General features: G+C 37.2%; 1 protein-coding gene across 4 annotated transcripts; it reads right to left on the bottom strand.

The window, feature by feature from the left end:
• Nucleotides 1-303: 303 nt before the first annotated feature.
• Nucleotides 304-20987, bottom strand: rufy3 (RUN and FYVE domain containing 3). 4 transcript variants are annotated; one of them, XM_056745804.1, is made up of 20 exons: nt 20518-20646; nt 13968-14667; nt 10655-10714; nt 9021-9194; nt 8728-8845; nt 8540-8641; nt 8319-8442; nt 8091-8155; nt 7922-7987; nt 7390-7459; nt 7138-7230; nt 6885-6968; nt 5756-5923; nt 5337-5434; nt 3156-3275; nt 2876-2999; nt 2683-2759; nt 1529-1568; nt 1374-1445; nt 304-1020 (listed from the first exon to the last, which is right to left on the bottom strand). In XM_056745804.1, exons 2-20 carry the CDS (start codon nt 14143-14145, stop codon nt 859-861), a joined length of 1995 nt encoding a protein of 664 aa, XP_056601782.1. In that variant the 5' UTR covers nt 14146-14667; nt 20518-20646; the 3' UTR covers nt 304-858. The 4 variants fall into 4 exon arrangements, 3 of the variants coding, with proteins under 3 accessions (XP_056601782.1, XP_056601783.1, XP_056601781.1); XM_056745805.1 differs by lacking the exon at nt 10655-10714; XM_056745803.1 differs by lacking the exons at nt 10655-10714; nt 13968-14667 and having other exon boundaries at nt 20518-20987.
• Between the last annotated feature and the right edge of the window lie 1281 nt (nt 20988-22268).

Genomic DNA, 22268 nt, shown 5'->3' with positions numbered 1-22268 from the left:
TCATTGCAATAGTTTGCATTGAGTAGGTTATGCATATGACAATAAACTTTAGTCAATATAATTTTGTTTAAAATTCATATGCGTCAATGAAAGTCTGCATCACAATAATTTTACCCTATTGTGGTAGGCGTTATTATCATCTTTTGCCTCCAATACTTATGTTTCCAGTCATTTTGCGATAAAGATGGATTTTTTAAGTATTTGTAGATGTAGACTAAAATGTTATAAAAACTGTAACTATAATTAAGCATGTTCTTATGTCGCCACATGATCAACTACCTATATAAAAATAAACAGACTGACCACATTATAATAAAATTTATTGTAACAAGCAGGCATAAAACTACCTTTTATCTCTTTTCTTATAAACAAATATGATCTTAACTTGGCTCAGCTTCCAAAATCAAGTTATGAGCATTGAAAGAACATTAACAAGTTTCTTTATGTACACACCCAATATGTATTATAAACTCATGAATGTTAAACTTGAATAATCAACCTTTAGTGCATGTGCTTTGCTTGTTCAATTGTTTTAACAAGCTAAAAATTATATTTTATATACATCCTCTTATTTTGATTATTATCATTATGTTGTTTATCAACACTAATAAATGGCATGGAGATAATTCAAGTAAAAGACCTGCATTAATCCACTTGGTGGACAGCTTCAGTCACTCATCCTTAAGAATTACGTGTTGATATACTCATTTTAAACAGCTTATATCATCCCTTTTTGGCAAACAATGGGTGCAAATAATTGAGATGTCTGGTACTGATCGATTACAAACATATTTCTAAATCTAAATTGCACTTTATCGATTAATAACCCGTTACTGGTGCTGATAGAACAGTCTGCTCTCAGGAGAAGGAGGAGTCTAAGGATGGTGTGGAGGCATACTGCTGCAGTAACTGCGAGTAGCAGACATCACACACATGCTCAGGGTTGATGGAGGAAGGCAGAGGAAGTTCTTTAGCCATGCAGTTCTCACAAAACACACCACTGCAGTTCTTACATTGCTTCTGAAATTTTTAAAGAAAAGGAGAATGTTTCTCTAATGCACAAAAACGCTATGAGAAATATGACCATCAATCCTGTATAGTAAATATTTTGTAAAATACACAGTGGGGTTTCCAAGTCCAAAACCACATTGGAATCTTGGATTTAAAACATATCATATATACATACACAAATATTTGTATATCTTATATTTTAAAGCAAACTTCTGACTTTGTTAACCTCTACAAAATGATTTGTCTTTGCTTCCATTAAAACCATTTACATTCTGTTTTAGTCATATGGTTAAAACAATTCATGCACATTTAAGAGTCATAATAAAATCATCTTTACGTCTGCGAAGGTATTGCGTTGGTACCTTAGGTGTGGTCAGTGAGTTTTGGTTTTCACACATATGACAGATTGAAGGGTCTATGTCTTCAGACTGATCCTACCAAATAAGAAAAATGTTAAAACAACATTGCAAGGAATTTCAGCTAATCTAAGATAAAAAAAATTAGAAGGATAACTGACAGTTAAATGCAGCATCTGTTCGCCATCATGTGACAGTGTCCTTAGAAAAAGACAGTTTTAGTTATCCTATTAATAATAATGGACAAGATAAATGTATACATGTTTAGTGTTTGTTTCAGCATTTATTATGGAAGCAAATAAGAGACATAATGTTTTGAAATTTAACAGCCTATGAATACTTGATTTTGAATTATTTTACTTTGGAAACCATGTATCTGAATTTATTTGTTTCGAAGTTACCTCTATGAAATTTAAATATGAAAATTCTTGATTTCCAATTTAAAAACCTGAATTTAATGCTCACAAATTCAGATACAAAAAAAAATCAACTTACAGAATTTCACATAAAACACATTCAGATTGATCAAATTTGATTGCTCTTATTCAGATCTCAAATTTCAAGTTAATACTTTTCAAAGAAAACATATGTCTAATTCGACTGCTCAAATTCAGATCGAAAAATTCAAGTTAAATATTCACATGGTAACATCAGGGCTACCCAGGATAGGAAAAAGAATTGTAGAGGCCAAGGCACGGATATTAAACCTGTAAAGAAGATGACTTATAGGGAAAACGAAGGCGCTCCGGTAAGTTTGCTGTTTATGTACAATCAGACTCTACAGAACAAAAGTATGTTGTTGCTAATTATTTTTTGGAACTATTATTTTTATTATTTTTCGACATCGGTTCGGTTCAATGGTTCGGTTCAATGGTTCGGTTCAATTGCAGACGGGCTCTGGGCTCAACTGTTTTTCCTATCCTGGGTAGCCCGGATGTTACCATGTGAATATTTAACTTGAATTTTTCGATCTGAATTTGAGCAGTCGAATTAGACATATGTTTTCTTTGAAAAGTATTAACTTGAAATTTGAGATCTGAATAAGAGCAATCAAATTTGATCAATCTGAATGTGTTTAATCTGAAATTCTGTAAGTTGATTTTTTTTTTGTATCTGAATTTGTGAGCATTAAATTCAGGTTTTTAAATTGGAAATCAAGAATTTTCATATTTAAATTTCATAGAGGTAACTTCGAAACAAATAAATTCAGATACATGGTTTCCAAAGTAAAATAATTCAAAATCAAGTATTCATAGTCTGTTAAATTTCAAAACATTATGTCTCTTATTTGCTTCCATAATTTATAAAGACTTACAAACTAGATCCAAGACTCGACTTTTCCTCAAGCACATTGCATTGTGTGTCATTTTCTTTTCTGACGCTTTCTAACTCCTAAATAAACCAAAACAATTTGAATTTCAGGAAACAGTATGTTGTACATATAGAACAATAAACATGAGAGAATCATCCAGATCAGAATAACTGAGAAATCACAAAGCAACTCTCACCTTTCTGATCTCCTCCACATGTTGTTTCATATCTCTCTGTGGTGGCGTTTTTCCTAACAGAGAATCAGAACTGTGGCTGCTGTGATGCTCTCTCGATTTCCTGAGACCGTGCTCCAAAACTGATCTATTGCAAATAAAATTTCATAGTACAGTATAATTACTTCTCTGCATTATATCTGACATTTTTCAGTTTCTTTAGATACCGGCACTGGCCATCTTAATCACCGGTCAAACATTAGTTTTAATGTCAGGGAAACCCCAGCAACATCAATCTCTTTACCTCTGTCTTCGTAACTGTTCCACCTCTTGCTGCAGACTTTCAATCTTGTCCCCAAACTCCTGCTTGAACAATCGGTTAGCCTCGTCCGCCAGATCTCGCTCTCGTTCCGCCTTCCTACATCTGAAGTTGGGCCACATTAACTTAATGAGGTGAAATGAAAACTAAAACCCATCGAAAAGGAAGATGAATGAAATCATAAAAGCATAATGAAGAGCTAAATGAGGATCATAAAGGACAGTTGGAAAACAGGAGGATGCTCACGGCTAGAAACCGTAAACGCTAAAGAAAGCAAAGCAGTCTGAGAAGGTTCTGTTTTTTTTATTAAGCTATGTTTGTACTACAGTTCACATCTATCTTATGTTTACATACACTTCAGTCCATTCACAATGTAGATGATTTCATCATCCAGATGTTGGTAGATTTTATAAAGCCTGGTGTTAAGTTCTTTTTACAATTGGCATCAACTTCCAGTGTGCTCCAAAGCTTTAACATTAAGCTTTGAAATAATTTAGGCACGCGATCTTGCACTCACATCATTTCTTGCAAAAAAGCTTACAAAACCTCCTGAATATGCCTTTAAGAATCATATTCAGTTAGCATGTTTGGCTTGAGCATCTATCAAAGCACCCAACATTGTGAAACTTAGGAAAGTTGGTCAAATATTCAGGTCCAATGGTTTAAAACAAGGGTTGGTTACACGGTCAATGAGTGTTAACAAATAAATCCTAATAATATGGTGACGCATTCTTTCATCTGTACAACGATTGTATGTTTTTCTTAGGAATGTATCCCCATGCTGTTTTGAACTGAGTTATGGATTTTATTACGGAACCAACATTCTGCCAGCCTCTTTTACAGTATTGAGAAGTGGAGAAATAGAATAATAGATATGCATTTCCATGACTTGAAATGTAGATAACTGACCCCAAGCCGTCTGTATTTGGAAACAGGCCATTTGTAAGATTGGCCGAAACAGTTGCGTTTTACTTCTGCTAAAACACACATAGGGAGACTAGAGACAGGAGCACTGAGTTGACTGTACAATATTGAAAGATGATGCGGGGAACACAGAAGCAAAATCCGTAGTTTTCATTCCATAACAAAATAACGGCAATGGATCTGAAACCCAGTAATAAAATAAATACCCTAAGTCATCTATGTTATGCAAAATCAAACTGAAGATCTGTTTTTTGTTTAGGCATTTGTGGAAACTATCCGGGTGCAATAAGTTTATTGCTGCCTCTGCAGGAGTTTTTCAGCGGCTGTGTTCAAGTTCCGTGCCTGTTTGGCCATGTCATTTTCGCTGCTCAGGGCAAAATGAGTAGAAATAGAAGAAAACAATTGTGGGGAAAAAGACCAAATGAAGAAAAAAGACCAAAGAAATGATTCACAGAAGACAGAGATGTGGAGATAAGTTACTGTAGGACAAGATTATTGCCATCCATTGGGAGGCAGCAACATTCGTGAGAATTGAAAAAAGAAAAGTGAACCTGTCATGCAATTGTTTTTCTTGTGCTGCTGTCCTTCTGAAACCTTGCATCTCCATAGTTCGTGATTTTTCGTGATTATTAGTCACCCTTTACGATTGTCGATGGGTTTTGTAAACATCTCAATATTATAAAGTATTAAAAAGTGCTTGTCAACTTTGACGACACAGTATTTAACCATTTAAAAAGCACTGTATTTTTTTCTATTTCCTGAAAAACTGAGAATTTGGACATACAAGGTTTGAAAAGGACAGCAACGATATTATGAACGTTAATTACTGTATAACTAAGCAAAGATAATCTGCGTACCCTAAATAATAAGCACCTTCCTAGGAAAGACATGTGACAGAATTTACCTTGGGGTCCTTAATCCTGAGACCACATAAAATCTGAATTTTACAACTGAATTCAAACCTGTTATTTATCATCAGGTTTGAACAATGCCAAGTCAATGGAAGATTGTCATTAATGGTCACTAAGAATATTTTAGCAAAATTATGAAATTCATTTGATTTGACTTTGATACTATCATTTATAACAAAACATACTTTAATATGACCCTAACCCTTTCCATTAGTAGTCTCAAACTCTTGGATTTCATTGTAAATAGTAATTGCCTCAATGCATAAATTCTTAGTATAAAATTGCTCCTGGTTTACAGTACGTGTGTATGTGAAGAGTAAGATATTCTCACCTGCTCTCCAGCTGTTTAATGGCATTTGCCATCTGGTTTGTTTTCTCCTCCAAGCGGCCGATGATGTCACTCTTTTGTTTTGCACTACCCTCAGAACTCTAGAAGTCAAAAACACACCAATAATACGTGACATTTCTCATAAATTACATAATCATGGTAATAAGCGTGGAAATAAAATACACTGGGGAAACATTTAATCAAATGAAATTCATCCTTCACATCATTTGAGCAAGTGTGTTCACATGTCTGATGGCTTCACCACGGTACATACAAACTTGAGTGTTTTAATCTGACTTAACAATGTGTATTTGACTTATAAATACATCAAGTAATCTTCTAATAGCAGGTATTCCTTGCTGGGAAAAGAGGTTTCATGCTGTGTTACAATGGAAGGAGGCTTATTTATGAACCTCTCATACCTGTGACTTGACTGAAAGCTCATGGTTGAGTGAACGCATGTCATCTAACTGCTGTCTGAGCTCCACCAGAGCATCGTGTTTTTCACAGATGTCTTTCTCCAACATCTTCATAGACAACTCCATCTCCTGCTTCATCCCTATCTGCAGTTCTAGCTCCTTCTCAACATCCTAAACGAAACACAATTTAAGAAGGATCTAGCTGATCAAGAATTTTCCTAGAAGAGAACAGCAAATGTTTTAACATTCCCAGTAACCGATGACAGAATTTCACAGGCGCTGTTCACACAGACAGAAGCATCATGCTTTTTCTTTTTTCGTAGATTTCCAATTTTTTTAAGGGACAGTACCCCCCCAAAAATTCTGTCATTTAGTACTTGAGTTGTTCCAAACCTGTATACATTTCTTTCTTCGGCTGAATAAATTATTTGTAAGAATGCTTGTAACTTAGCTTTCCTGTAGCTCAGTGGTAAGAGCGCAAGGTTGTGGGTTTGATCCCAGGGGATTGCACATGCCCATGTAAAATGTATAGGTTAACGCAATATAAGTGGGTTTGGATAAAAGCGTCTGCCAAATGCATAAATGTGAATGTAACCAAACAGTTCTTGGCCACCCCTGACTACCCTAGTAGGAAAAAAAGGTCCCCCAGAACTGTTTGATGTCCTATATTTTCAACTATGGTAATCAATGGGGTCCAAGAACTGTTTGGTTAAAAGCATTCTTCCAAATATTCACATCAGAACAAATAAATGTATACATATTTGTAACAACTCATAGATGTGTAAATGATGCCAGAATATTTAATTTTGGTGAACCATCGCTTTAACTTTGAAAAGCATCAACTTGATTATTATTATTGAGTCATTTCCTTCAAAATATTTTCTATAAATTGAAAGTAAATGGTGATCACTTTTGCTTGATTAAAAACAGCATAGGCACAAGCTTAACAAATTCAAAAACACCAACCTGACACTTTCACAACAAGTAAGTCATTACTATGTACTGTACATTATAGCCACATCTGCAGCTTATTTTCATTGATTGTTTATTATTTTTTCACTTTTTGACATGTTTAATGGTGGCATAGGACTGTCACTTATACCCCAAGCCCCACACATAATGTATTACCCACCAGTCTGAGCTGAGTCTCCTCTTTGAGCTGTTTGCGAGTTTCTCCAAGTACTTGACCATTCGCAGTACCCTCTGCTCTTGATGCCTTTAAAAAAATACATGTAAAAAATTCAGTAAGTTTACAGTTTAAAAGTAAGCTTGTGGGTTTTGCTAAGGAATGAGCATCAAGAACAGTATGATTGCTAAGGAAGTAAATAACTGTTAACAATCCATACTTCAACACCATTAGTGTGGGTTAAGAACAAAAAAATTACCTTGCGACTAGATTCCACTAAATAACAGCTTTCCTCCTTCACTCTCTCCAGTTCCTCCTGCAGAGTGATGATCCTGTTGTTTGCAACGGCAAGCTGAATAAAAGGTTAGCTGATGAATTAATGTGTTCAACTGAGCTATAATTACATTTTAACAAATCTCACAAACCCATTACAACACTAAACACATTTGGGTTGCAAAACATTATATCAATTCTGTAATCTTGTCCTGCACAAGTTATGAATGTTACCCACTTCCTCCGTAAGCTTTGTGTTGGATTTTTCCAATGCGTCTACTTTGGCTTGCAGGTTATTCACGGACGCACTGTGAAAGGGGAATTTAGATGAGAATTTGAGATTAGTCATGCGGCTAGACAAGACCACATCACCATTTGTTAAGGGATAGTTCACCTAAAAATGAAAATTCTATCATCATTTATTAATATATATTCATTATATCCTCTTGTCATTTCAAAACTGTTTTCAAAACCTTTTTTTGCAGACCACAAAAGAAGATATTTTGAAGAATGTCAGTTACTGAACAACGTCAATGAATGGTGCACATTCACTTGCAGTGGCTTTGTGTCTGTACAATAGAAGTGAATGGGTGCCGCCACACTGTTGTGTGGTTACCAACATTCTTTAAAATATCTTCTATTGTGTTCCCCTTGAAGATAGAATGCCATAAAGTTTTGAAATGACAAGAGGATGAGTTAATGATGGCAGAACTTATTTTTTTCTGTGAATTATCTCATTAAGAGCTGATATTACGTCAAGTTGACTGCACCTTAAATGTCTGTTCAGCTCTTCAACGTAGTTCTTCTGGTCAAGAATAGCTGTGATCTGTCCGTCACTGCAATCAAAGAAAAACTTCATAGGAGCTTTCCAAACCAGACCTACAAAACCATATGAGACCTACACATCTGGCGTAATATTAAAGTGAAATGTGAACTCACCCCTCTGTGCTTTTGCTGCTGTGAGCTCCATCTTTCAGATACATGGAAAAATCTATGACTCCAACCTAAAGAAAGTACAAAAGAAAAAGTACAAAGGAATTCACTGTTGGCCATTACGTTTTATAGAAATGTATCCAAAGAATCTCAAATGCATCAAGATACAGCTGTATTTCATTATTTGTAGTCCTTCATTGGTTCACTGTACAGCAAACGGTAAGTAACAGATACCTGTGAGTCTAAATCTTCTCCCTTCATGCACAAGTTAGCATCAATGACATTCAGGCCCACCAACAGCCCAGCGATCACAGCTCCTTCCTCCTCCATCATAAGAGCGTTGGGCTCATAGAATTCACTGAAGAACACAACATTGGCAAATATGAGAACATTTGAAAACTCTGGAAGCAAGACCACAACTGCAACAAATGGTTAACCAACATCATGAACTGTACCTTAGCAAATCTTTTCGGTTGATGATGGTCTTCATATAATCTGAGAGCTTCTTCTGCATCAATGCCAAGCGAAGCCATGCTCTGCCTCTTCCTAATGGAGTCCTGGGGAAAAGAATAACTTCAGAGTCACAAACAAAGACTTAAAGTGAAGGAGAAAACCATGTTTGGGTTAAAAGCATTATTCTTACTTGAGCCCAGGAAGGTCTTTGACACTGGCTGTTATCTCCCCTGCTTCTGGAGTCAACTTTTCCACCAGCTCCAAAGGACCCCAGAAAGACTTGTTTTGACCAAGGAATGTCTTCTTACCTTCAAAACATAATATTCAGAAAAATATTACATACTGTAGATTCAGATTTACTGAACATTAAACTTCAAAACCATGATGTCATCTTGCATATTCAAAACACTAAAGGTCAAAAATTTGGACCAAAGGTTCTCATCTGAGGATAGACCCTTTAGCTTGAGGGATTGCTGTGCTCACTTTTAAGTCCGTGTTTCAGGCAGTGCTCCATGACGACAAAAAACTGCTGCAGTGGGGCGTAATCAGAGTCCAGCGTGCGTCCCAGGTTCAATGCAGACTCAATCAGACCCTTGATGCTCAGCTTGGCCATGTTCATCAGGTTAAGCCTCTCGATGGCAATAGGGTCCTTCGGATCTAGAAATAAACAGAAATCCAGGGAGGGGGTGCATTAAAACATTGGACAAGGTATGATTATTTTGACTAAACAACGTATTTAACAGGTCTGCGACATGAAGAAAGCCGTATATGAGGGTCTGGGTTTGTGTTGTGGAAGACTAAAAGAGAACTTTCTATTGCCTGTCATGTAGCTAGCTACATGGTTTCTCATACACCTGGGAATACCTGGTAAAATGTTCCTCAGCTTCGTTTCAAACAGCACAGAGATTCCCACACATAACATTGTTTTCAGAGTTCCAAATCTCACTCCGACCTACAACAAATCAGTTTTTTAAACCAGAAGTCACAAATTTTACTGAATTAAATTTCTAGTTTCTGTTCTCAAGCCTCACCTAAAGACAACACTCGCAGGAACAGTTCAGCCAAAAATGCGTTCAGCAGAACAACAACATTTATACAGGTCTAGAACAACCTAAGGGTGAGTAAATGATAACAGGATTTTCATTGTAGGGTGAACTATTTCTTCAATCCATGTCTGCATTAGCCAACAGTAGTGACTGTTTATTTCGAGAGATGACCCCATAGTATAACCAAAATACGTTCTCTTTGAAAAGTCTTGGGTGTATTTAACAAAAGCACAGAAGCTTGACTCAATGCCAAATAATCTCATCTTCTCAGTGAATTTTCATTGCACCAAAAATACTTTTTCTAAACATCTTAAGAAATAAGGCAGGAAAAATAATTCAGGAGAAGGCATTTGAATTTCAAAACTACCAACGTGATCTCATGTAATTCGTACAAAAACGTAAGATCATGAGAAAAAAGCTATACTGAGACCCCTAACCCCACCCTAAACATAACGTCACTGGGCCAAAAGCAAATATTACTTAAATGTACAAATATGACTGTATGAATTCATGAGTCAGCTACCTCGCAAAATAGTTAGGAATTCCGGTGAGATATGCCATGAAACTACACATCACAATAGACAGATTGTTTTAGAATTATGAGAAAAAAGATACATTGCAATTGAAATTGACAATCAAAGACTCTCAGACAGTCTGCAGTGGATAAATCTGAAGAACTATACTGCAAGGATGAAATGCTGGTAACACCATGCAAGAAAAAAGCCAAATTAACAAGAAAAAAGGTAGCAGTAGTCATACAGCCAAGACAGCGTGAAGGGTGAGACAAAACAGGCCATACAACAGCAATTCAGCCAAATGAATAGCCAGATATTTTGCCATCAAGGAAAATAAAACACAACCATTAACTGAAACTGAAACGGAAAGAGAGACAAAGAGATGCAAAGAAGGACAAGAATCAGCATAAGGGCTAAAGGTGCAAAAGCTGTGGTGCCAATGTGCCATTCGGGGAGGCTGTTCTTCAGTACAGACAGGGCTGCACGGCCACGCCTGCTCTAGTTTTAGGATGGTGTCCACGATCTGGATGAGGGAGGATGAAGCCACCATACGCACCTTTAAACTCATCAAGCATTTGCATTTGATCCACCAAATCTGTGAAATCCTCCCATGAGTCTTTGCAAATGGCAATGGAAAACAGAAAACAAAGCAGAAGAGGATTGGGTCATGCACATCGTGGGAGTAAACCAAAGTAACAGTAAAAGGAAATTAAAAATTTTGGTGTAACAAACATTAAAGGTCTGTTCAAGCTAACACTCTTTTTCTCCCACTGCCATACTGCACTGCAGCAATGCATTAAGGCTGAATGGTTGGAGAATAATAACCATGTGCCTGAAACTAATAATAGCACAATAGGTGTTGATAGTAATTACAGCCAATGTGTTAACAATTCTGAATCAAACTAAATGCTTTGAGTAATATTTGGAAAGCAAAACATTCACACTTCAGACTACACTAGACAATTTAGTATCAACAACAATGCTCTATTTGTCCTGTAAGACTCTAGTGGCAACTTATCAAAAAACAATCTGTCAAACAAAATGCCTCAAAGAAGAGTATTTTCCAATCCTAGCAATGATAGTCAGTTTATTCTACTGTATGCATGTTTTCATTCATGATATGCTTCCAGGTTTTAAGAGCATGTTTACACGATGAAAAATGGAAAAGTTGTTCCATTGTGTTTTGAAAAGTTTCATGTACACAGGACAGCTTTATCAAAACGATCTGCATTTACGTGGATCTGGGAAAACCAGTAAAAATGCTGTATTATGCATGCCAGGCCAGTGGATGGTGCTGTTGTGCTATAACTTGGCGACCTTTCAGACACCTCTTGCCACATATTTTTCAAAAAAAATCTGAATAAGCCTTGGGGACTAAGCAAAACATTCTGCTTCACTTCTACTGCCCAGTGAGAGCGAGTTTTTGCTTTTCCAGCGCAGCACCACCTCTCCCAGTGTCTACTCGGCAGGGTAGAAGCAGCATATTCAGTTCAGAACGCACTGAATGAGATACGTATGTACAGTGTTTCCAAGAACTAATCACTTATTGACCATGTTTGATCATTTATGATTTAAAATGCGATGACTGTATGGACGCATGAACATCAACACAGCCAGAATTAGCTGTTCAACGAAAGTGACTGCTGGTGGAGTTCACTCACTAATACATATTTTTCTGTTTCTGTTGGGAGACAACAAAAACTAAGTAATGAGGAACCTATTTATTGTCCATTTGGGTGTACTGTTTTAATATAAAAATGTATAAGACAGCTCAGAGAGCAGAGATATGAAGCAGACCTGAAGCGCTTAGCTTGACAGATACTATGTGATGACGTCACTAAAATGCAAATTAGCACCTGACGTCATCTGGCTACATTTACCGACTTCTTGCGCAGGATTTAGCTTTTCCATGGAACATAGTTGGGAACACTAGTGCCTACCCTTTTTAAGCTAGATGTGCTTTTAATACACTTTCTTGGCGTACAGTATATGTGCGTTTATAGTTTGTGTATATAAATACAATGTCTCCGCTGGTTGTAGTGGTGCAGTAAATATACTTTTGCTGGAGAAATGACAATGGGTATGTCACGCAGCACAATCTAGAAGCGAGGAGGCCGCCATTATGTTTGGGGAATACTCGCGAATGCCTACAGACTGAACATGTAATACCCCTGTGTATGATGTCATAGTTTTTGGAAAATGCCGCTTTCAGAGTTTACATGGATATGATAATGCCGTCGTTTTATAAAAACTTGTATTTTGAGACCCAAAACGCTGTTGTCGTGTAAATGAACAGCCAAAACGCATAAAAAGTTATTAGTTGAAAACGGTCTCGTGTAAACGGCCTCTAGGTTTTTATGTGGCTTGGCTGTGAGGAACAAACAAACCAAACCATAAATGACACTTGATGAGGCAAAATTCAGCATAAATGTATTACAAAAAACATCGGCAAGCAGTGAAACAGGTCTTCTTCACAAATTGTATCGGTGTAAATGTCAACATGACAGACTATTAATCATGAAATTAGAAATGAGAAAAGGTCTAAGGCCCGATTCACATTCTGCGTCTTTTCCGCGCGCATATTCTTATTTTGAATGTAGACCCGCGGCAAGCGTGCATAGGTTGGCGCCGCATCAAGATGAAAAAAATCTCAACTATTCAGAAAGCCGCAAGCGCACCGCAGGTCATGTGAAAAGAACCAACGAGCCAATATAGACAACCTCAATGAAAATAGAGAAACAGATGATCACAATATAACTTAATCTAGTAGCAGAATTATTGAAAGGTATTTTCTTTGCATGTAATCCATATATCCGTTGTTTATATCTCCTCGTTTCAAGGGCTATTGGGGGCCCATGGTTGCTTGGCGACGACAGATGCCAGGAGAGCGCAAAGTCTAGGCGGTCTGGAAAAAAGAAGAACGCAGTGCAGCTAGTGTTTTCTGCGCTGTTTTAGACACGAAATGTTAATCGGGGCCTAAAACATCGTATTACATATAGGGTATTAATAAGTTTGTGGTACCATTTTAAGTCAATTCTATCTCAAGGTAATGAGACAAAGCGTTTTAAAAGCTTGAAAGCCTGAAAAGACACCTTATCAGATTGATTTGTCAATTTCCTTTCTTAGTACATGCCTGTCTTGCTCTTTCATTGCAGGGGAAATATATTAGACAGAGATGCGGCTTGTTCTCCATGTGGCCTCTGCTCACATCTCACTGCTGCCAATTGATCAATCCTTCCAAAGCCAATTCAAGCCATTTCCTGACAACAGGTCCGTTTCCATATGATTGTGTTTCTCAATGGAGCATTATAACAACTGGCAAGGTAAACCCTGGCTCTACACTAACGGACTGGATTAGTAGAACATAAAAGAACATATCCTAAGCTGCGAACACTATGCCAAAAAATATCTTCAAAATAAGGACATAAATAAAACGACAAAAATGATATACATTTGTAAAATGCCTTTTATTTTGTATTAAAACATAAGAACTCTTTGCACAAAACTAACAAGAATGGTAATGATATTTTCAGAATCTAAAAGTCAATGCTTGCTCCAAAAATGTGTACAATAATATTAATAACTTAAATAGAGCTATAATCTGTCAAAACAAAGTTATTTTCTATTAAAATATATTTTGTACTTAATTTGTTTAACTGTTAAAACATTAAAACTGACGGCTTATTTATATGTAACAAATTGCTTCTCGAATCACCCACAAGAAAATAAACTCTAATAAACACTCCCTAAAACTACATTTCCAAACATGCCCGCAGGAATGCTGAGAGCATGATGGTGAAAGGCTAGGCCAACACCGCCCAGTACGGTAAGAGCCACAGAGGCCTACTAGTGATGCTCTGCTCGCCTACCTTCATGAGCTGGCTCAGGATCAGGCGTGAGCGAGATGTCGTTAAGCTCCCGCAGGCACAGCCATTCCCCATCCACCGACACACGGAAGTTACATAGGTAGATGGTCTCCCTGGCAGCCTGTGTGATTTTGTCAGTAGTGGGGGTGGGGACCTCGCTCTGGGGCGTCAGATCGGACATGGTGACTCAGCTGTTAGCTGCTGCGACGACAATAACAATCACGATGGCGGTCCTCAGCAAGGAGACAGATGCAGTGCAAAACAACAATCCAACCAACTGTCTTCTCAAGTAGAAAGGAAGAAGGAAAACAAAGGAGGTTGAAAGGAAAACACACTAAATATCAGACAGCAGTCCGAGGCAAATCTGACAGAAAGGATGCTATTCTTCTCCTGGAGCTCAACAGCCTTGTTGCAAGGACGAGAAACAAAAGCTGAAATCCGGTGTGTGAATAAAGGCTTCCCCACTTCTGCTCTGGCTCCGCAAAGTCAGTGTATTGAGATGCTGTGTGAGTCGAGCTACACTCAGAGATGTCTCTTTCTCTCCTGCTCGCTCCCTTTCAGCCCCCGCTAGCATTAATTGGATTGGCTGAACACACTGCAGATGGGAGGGTGTTGACCAAGATGGCTGCTGTGATGCTGAGGAGGATCATGGGAGTCACGTGAGCAGATGGTGACGGTGAAGGGGGCACAGCACCCGAGGGGCCTGTTGGAGGCGGGGGAGCTGGTGTTATTGATCCAAAATTGAAACATGAAGGCCATAGTAATCGGGACTAGATTTAGATTCTAGCTGATAAAGATGCTGTTTATTAGACATAATGCTTTAGAGAAGCATGGCGCATTAGGTGCAGATAAACATGACATGTCACAGATGAACCAACCTAAGCAAGGCGTCTCAAACAATACAAGAAAATATTTGGGAAACCAGTAAAACTGGTCATATATTTTATTACTTAGTGATTGTTTGGTAGATTTTTAGGCTCTTTATTTTATATTCATAGACCTATTATTCAAACCTTATTAATTTAACTTTAACCTCAAGCACTAATGCAAAACAACACGTTTTGTTAAAGAGCTCCCTTATTAGACCTGTAAAATTAAAACATGGGTCAACGTATATGGATTTTCAAATTCAAATTAATAATATAATTTCAAGTATTCAAACATTAAGAATGGGATGTACACATACAGTGCCCTCCACTATTATTGGCGCCCTTGGTAAATATATGCAAAGAAGGCTGTAAGAATAAATCTGCATTGTTTCTCCTTTTAAGTAAATCAATTTGAAGTGGGGGGAATATATCATTATATCAAAAAAAATTATCCAATACACCCTGGTCACAATTATTGGCACCCTTTATTATTATTATAGGTAAAATATATCCCAAGTTTATTCCCTATGATATTTGCATTTTCTTGGCACACCAATGGGACTAGAGACATGATGTTGTCCAGTCATGACTTCTTGTTGCACAGGAGAATAAAAATTAGTAACACAAAGCCCAAACCCCCTTAATCATTTATAATGGATAAAACCAAAGAATATAGTTCTGAAGTGCAATTTAGTTATGTTGAGCAACACATAATACAAAATGGCTTTAAGGAAATAGTTTAAACAATAAACATTTGAATTTCCAACATCAGGGCAATGATCAAGAATTTTTTAAGGAATGGAGATGTTGAAAATCTGCTTGAAGCAGGATGGGTGTCTATATTGTCTCAATGCACAGCGAGGAGAAGAATCTGAGTGGCCAAAGACTCTTCAAAGACCACAGATGGAAAATTGCAGTAATCAGTAGAATTTTGGGGTCAGAAAGCATTTCATAGAAATAAAGGAAAGATGCACCTCCATCCCCACAAGTTGTTTGGGACACTGTTCTAGAAACAAATCTTCTGCTCTTATGCAAAACAAACTCCATCATATTAATCTTCCATACTGGAATATCAACAAGGAATGTAGATTATATGGCCATATGAAATTATAAAGAGTTTTTTTGGCAGCAATAAAAGGTTTGGTGAACACATGTGCACTGAGACGGGGACCGACCAATCACAACAGCCTGAGAAGCAGAAGCTCGCTGATATGGTATGGGTGGGACATCTTCATATACAGGAGGGACTTTTGATAGAACATAAGAAATCCAGTCGTTTTGTTAGAAGAGGGACAACGGTGAAAAATTTACATGAAATATGTGAAATGTAAGGCATATTTTGAAATTAGAAACAGGAACATCCATTGTTACACACCCAAAAAACAATCAAAGCCTCTACAACAGCAAAAGACTGGCTATTTTAAGATAACAAAAAAATGAAATAAAAACAATAATGCACTATATACAGAGGTGAAAATATAGACAAAAAACAACTAATAATAGTTTAAATGAATGTGCAGATGTGATTCACAGGATTATCATATTGTTTCTTACGATGTAGGAAATTATGTGAGTCATGTTGTGCTTTTTATACTGCCATTTTCGGTATTTTCAAGCATCAGACACTATAGTCCCTGAACCTTCTAAAGAGCAACACAATGCGGTGCGTTTAAGTGGTCAGAACGGACAAAACATATTTGGGATTTAACACCTTAAATAACCGCACGACCTTGGTGTTTGTCAAAAAACAATTAAGGTAAATCGGCCAGGGATTTTACTGGGGTGGTGGGAGAAATACACAGACATTCTGGATTCGGACAGCAAAAAATGGGTAATTGGTGAAAATATCTTAGGTCCCTATGAAAAACAATTAATCTCCGAATAGGGCTTAAGTTTTATGTATGTGTTTTGTTGGCAATCGGCACGGAGTTTACTGTAAACAACACTGTGAATCAACAGTTATGCAGTGATAATGCGATGGTTTTTTGTGTTGTGTGCTCATGATTTAGTTCCTCCCACTGCACACGCCCAGGAGGTCGTCTGATTTCGGAAATAATCGTACAGCTGTATCCATCTTTTATAAATGTTATCAATCTAAATACTCTTCGAAGATACGAAGTATTAAATATTACTCTATATGATACTCAATAAGATTAATATGAGATTGGCAGAAACTGCGAGTTTAACCGGAACTTTAACCATTCTATAAGTACCCTGCCCCCAAAAACATAATGCATAGGTGTAAGTGGCGCATTTAATGCTATGAAGTGGAACGGACGACAGAGCAAATGAGTCAATCTTACAACAGAAATGTTTTGCCGCCTGCAGAATACAATAATTTCCCCGGCTAAGGTACAAAACAGCAAAGATAATGAAATGTGTTGCGTGTATTGTATGCATGTGAAGCTAATGCAGGAAACACGGGTTTAAACTTTAAAGGTGCCATAGAATGGAAAATGTATTTACCTAGGCATGGATTTAAAATAAGAGATCTTTTAGTGGAAATGACATATCGTGAGCCTCAAACACTACTGTTTTCCTCTTTTTGTGTAAATCGTGTGCATGCAAAAGTGTGAGTAGGGTTGGGCGATGTCTACCAAATTGGCATCGGACGATGTCTACAGTGAAACCTTTGTCTTCTTTAAACACCGACGTTATGAAGTGATGCGCGTATAGGCGCAAGCTGCGCAAACACGTCTTCTTTATACAGCGCAAGCTGGGCAGTTATCAACTCACGTGTGTCTTATCTGTACATTGCAAGCTTCTCAGTTATAAACTCATATGCATCTTCTTTATACAGTGCAAGCTGCGCAGATAAGCATCTTCTTCAAAGAGTTATAAAGTCAGGCCTGCGGAAGCTGAGCGTCTTCTTTAAACAGCGCGAGCTGCACAATTATGAAGTCTGATGCGTCTGTAGATCTGTATCGTGCAAGTTTATATGTCTCTTAAGCCATGTTTATATTTGTTTACAATGCAATTTGGAGAACAGAGGAGCGAGAGTAACGTGACGAAAGTGAAAGGGATAATTTTTCGAACCTGGGACAATATCAGCAGGCTTCGCTCAGCGTTTTGATACTGATTTAAAAAGGTGCCAATTCCGACTATATAACCATTAGAACCCCTGCCGCAAACAATAAGCAGTGATATACAAGTAAGCATGTTTATTCCTATATCCGTGTTTATGTCTGTTTTTAATATGCATGCACATGATTAATCATCAATGGCCAACATTTAATAGAGCAAATAGTCAGCATATGTTGTTCCATGTAAGCAAGGCATTAAGGTGATTTTTATTGCAGTTAGTGTATGGTTTTGGTTGGATAGAGCATTACAGACATAATTGCGCTTTCCACCATAGTGCTTGTCTTGATGTCATCCAAAGCACATGTGCAAGCACTCATATTTTGCATACGGGGAGGGGAGCAGAAACTCATTTGCATTTAAAGAGACACACACAAACACGGCACTTTCCATTGCAGCCACAAATGGCCATGTTCAACATATTGTAATGAGAGATATGTGGTGCATTTTGAGCTGATTCTTTACAGAGACATTCTGGGGATACCACTGACTATTTTTACATTGCAGAAAACACCTGGATTTGCAGGCCTTTAATGGTATACATCATTTTAAATCCTATTTATTTATTTGATAAAAAGCCAAGCGTGTATCAATGCAGCTTTCATTAAGAATTTGAGATATGAACTGAAGAGTCCCCAGAGAGTCAGAGCGCAAAATACTAAACTGAATTCTCTTTCACGCCTTCTTACTCTTAAACAGACATATAAACACAAAGTTACGTCAAAATTGCCATATTAACAAGAATCCTTGTAAAGGTAGTCCGTTGGGTGAACAAACAGTTGGGTAACAAAACGCATATCTTACAGATGTGTTGCCTTAAAGGGGCAGCAGCATGATAAAGATCTCTGTTTATTATGATCATCAAACAACACAGAACGGCCCCAAAAAAACTCACTGATATAAAAGGAATTGTGTTCCCTTATACGAGTTGTTTTTGAGAAACATGTGGTTTAAATGTCGGCCATATTGGAGGCATTGAACGTAAACACTGTATCACAGTGATTTTTTACCCATGAATGTGTGTTTCTACATCCATTTAGAATAGATTTAAGTTAAACTACATACAACGTTAACATTGCTGACTGGTGCGTGAAATTCAGTGTAGAAAGTAATTAATTATACTGCACGTGATGTTACAGCATACGGCTATAGCGATTCTCGGGTGTGATCGACTCGCATTAAAGTGCTTTATTTTCACAGTTATTTCTAAAGAAGAAGAATTTTCCACCATCAAAATGTGTGACTTCCATTCGGTTCAATAGCATTGATAACGTCCAGTGCATCCAACATGGCCGACTTCCAGATTGATGACGCGTTGTGAAAACCCTCTATGTAGTAAAGTGTTGAAAGAGAGTTAACATATACAATAAAAATGATTAAACCATAAACAATGATTTGCATTTATTCCTAATTGATTTATCACTGTTTTAAACACTTTTGAATTCAGTTTTAGGGATTCTTTTGATTAGATTAGATTCAACTTTATGTCATTACACATATACAAGTACAGTGTTACGAAATGTAGTTTAGGTCTAACCAGAAGTCCAATTAGCAAGTGCAGGATATACAGTGTGAATAAATACAGAATACAATATTAGGAAAATACTATACAATAGGCATGTACTATGAAAATATGACAGTCGGTATGTACTATGAACAATATAAACAGAAGGATATATACTGTGAACAATAATGTACAGGTGGTTATGAACAGATAACAATATAGACTATTACAATAGTGCAAGTGACTTGAGTGTGCATCTACCAATTCAACTTTTGTCTTACCTCACCCCACGACACTAGTGCTACCAAATTAAGGTCCGGCGCCACCATAACTTGGTAGCACCAGTGCCACCTCTCTCAAGTGTTAGTCTAGAGCCCTGAGACATTATTGCTTAATTATAGTTATTGCTATTATTGGTCACACCGACCGTTATACATCATTGTATACACCACATAAATCACATCATCTACCAATTCAACTCAATGAAGTTATTGAACTGTACTGTATTGTATTTTGGTACACCACATTGCAAAAAAGACAAATGACGCTTGTGCACCAAGTAAAAGACAGTTTGCAAAACCTGTTAGTTAATTTGTTTGACATAAGAAAATTAGCAATTGCAACTATAATCCTTTATCCTATAATAAACATTAAAAACATTACACCGTTGTCTTAAAATCTAATTGGCTGCCTTCCAAGTGACATCATTTTTTATCATTGCAAGTGTCTTTCTTTATAAAGCAACACATGCTTTTCATGTAGGCAGGTCACTACATCACTGACAATCTCACATCTCCACACTAAAGCCAAAACGGAAGTAACGTTACCTCAAAATACTGTAAGCATGAGCTCGGCTACAGAGGACAGTATGGCTGTTTTATGAAGGCTACATATGCGAGACTTCGGTAATAAATTGCAGAAAAATAGGCTATTAAAGACTGAGACGCACATTGCAAACGTGCATAGACACTGGCCGTCATGTTGCAATGTTGTTGACGTTGAAAGGACGTATCACATACTGCTGCTGAAAGCTCATGTGTAACAAACACTACCACAGTATGTAAAATGAAGCCATAAACAAACGATCATAGTTACTCACTTCTCGTTTTCTTGGTCTTCTCGATTTGGAAATCATATCTCACTGGTGAGGCACAAGAGCTTGTTTTTGAAAACTGTATACTTGAGTTATAAGTTAGCGCCTCCTTAAAGTAAATGACCGAGGCCGGAGAAAGCGACTCTTCCGGACTGTTGGCTATATGTCCATCGTTTTCCTTCACGTGGGGTTTGATGAATTCATTAGATGAAAGTAAAGTTTTAGCAACTTCGGTGCTCTGGTGCTCCGATGCTGGCGAGCTCTGATCCGCCATCTTCAGTTCAAATTCATGTGACCGCTCTGCGTCAACACAACTCTGTGCTCAGCAGTTTAACACCGATCTCTTATACACAACATCGTCACGTATTGTGTAAGGCTTGTTTAGATAGTACGCATCTATCCCTTGTGTACACTCCTGGCCAAGAACGTGAAGAAATAAAAATGTAATTCAAAAACAGGTCATATGCTGTGACGTGGTACGTCAGCTTGATGAGCGAGCTCAGTTTAAAGGAACAGCAGTTTCATTGAGCCGAATAGAAAAACACGTTGTTTGTCGTCGTGCACAAATAAAGAAATTTGAAGACAAAAATAACAGCAGTTTTATCTTTTTATGTTACAGTATTAACTTTTTTCTTGAGGAGGTGCAGGTTTATGTATACCTGTATTCATTATAAATCTGTGCTACACTATTGCTTGTTTTCTTGAGGGTGAAAACTAACAAAGCAAAATTTTGATTAAGAGAATCTACAAAATTGACTTTAGTTCTTTCTTACATGTGTGTATTGTCCCACGCAACAGCAGGGGGCGCCATTACCTTTCGTTAAGCAAAATGCTGCACAATAACCAAAACCTCATAATTGAGTTAGGATAACGCAGTGTGATAAGTAATACAACTTTTCATTATTGTTTAATTTACACCAAAATTAGATCAGATGAATGGTTCAATCATCAAATACATATGAAAGTCACATTTTTGCACATTTAATAATGGGTCTCTGAGACCCCAAACATAATAATGTGACAATTTCTAGAGTGGACATTTCAATTTTGACAAGTTCTTTTTAATACTTTTTATTTGAAAAATATTTGCAAAACCCAAAGACAAACAGGTCGACCAATAGAAACGTTGGCCAATATCATGGCCAATCAGTATTAAGAATGAAAAATTACTTTGTAATTAAACAGCATTTGTTGATATGTGAATTTTTAAAGCTAAAATTATTCATTATAATTGCATTGTTTTTTTATTGTGTGTGTTTTAATTTCCATCATAACCAGTTTTCCTGTAACTCAGTGGTAAGAGCATTGTGTTAACAACGCAAGGTTGTGGGTTCAATCCCAGGGGATTGCAAATACCTATGTAAAATGTATAGGATAAAGCAATGTAAGTCGCTTTGGATAAAAGCCTCTGCCAAATGCCTAAATGTAAATGTAACTGCTGGCTAACAGGACAAACATGGGGATGTGCAGAACATTGTTTATGCAAAACAAAATTGTGGAAAACAGTGAAACCCAGATGCATTGGTAAGGTCGATTTGTTCCCACCCTCTGCAACCTGAGATTCTGTAAGTAGGCATCCTTCTAAAATAATACTACTAATGTTTGCCTGTATTATATTGTCATTTCTTTCCGGTTTAATCTTTAGGTGAATGTATTCTTGTGAAAACATCAACAATATGTCCATTTAGGTAAACTATTTCCTGATTTGTGTTGTTGCTTCAGCAAAGATTGACAGTGAGAGGGAAAAGGGGACCAAA

This window comes from Triplophysa dalaica, chromosome 4 (genome assembly GCF_015846415.1).
Source record: "Triplophysa dalaica isolate WHDGS20190420 chromosome 4, ASM1584641v1, whole genome shotgun sequence".
NCBI lineage: Eukaryota > Metazoa > Chordata > Actinopteri > Cypriniformes > Nemacheilidae > Triplophysa > Triplophysa dalaica.
Note: the sequence above shows the minus strand (reverse complement) of the source record. Positions and strands in the feature narration are given on the sequence as shown.

Coding starts and splice junctions, on each gene's coding strand:
- rufy3 (XM_056745803.1), bottom strand. CDS start 20,785: ATGGCGGATCAGAGCTCGCCAGCATCGGAGCACCAGAGCACCGAAGTT. Junction 8,156..8,318: donor GAGAAGATTTAGACTCACAG/GTATCTGTTACT, acceptor TACTTTCTTTAG/GTTGGAGTCATAGATTTTTC. Junction 1,021..1,373: donor ACTCACTGACCACACCTAAG/GTACCAACGCAA, acceptor TAAAAATTTCAG/AAGCAATGTAAGAACTGCAG.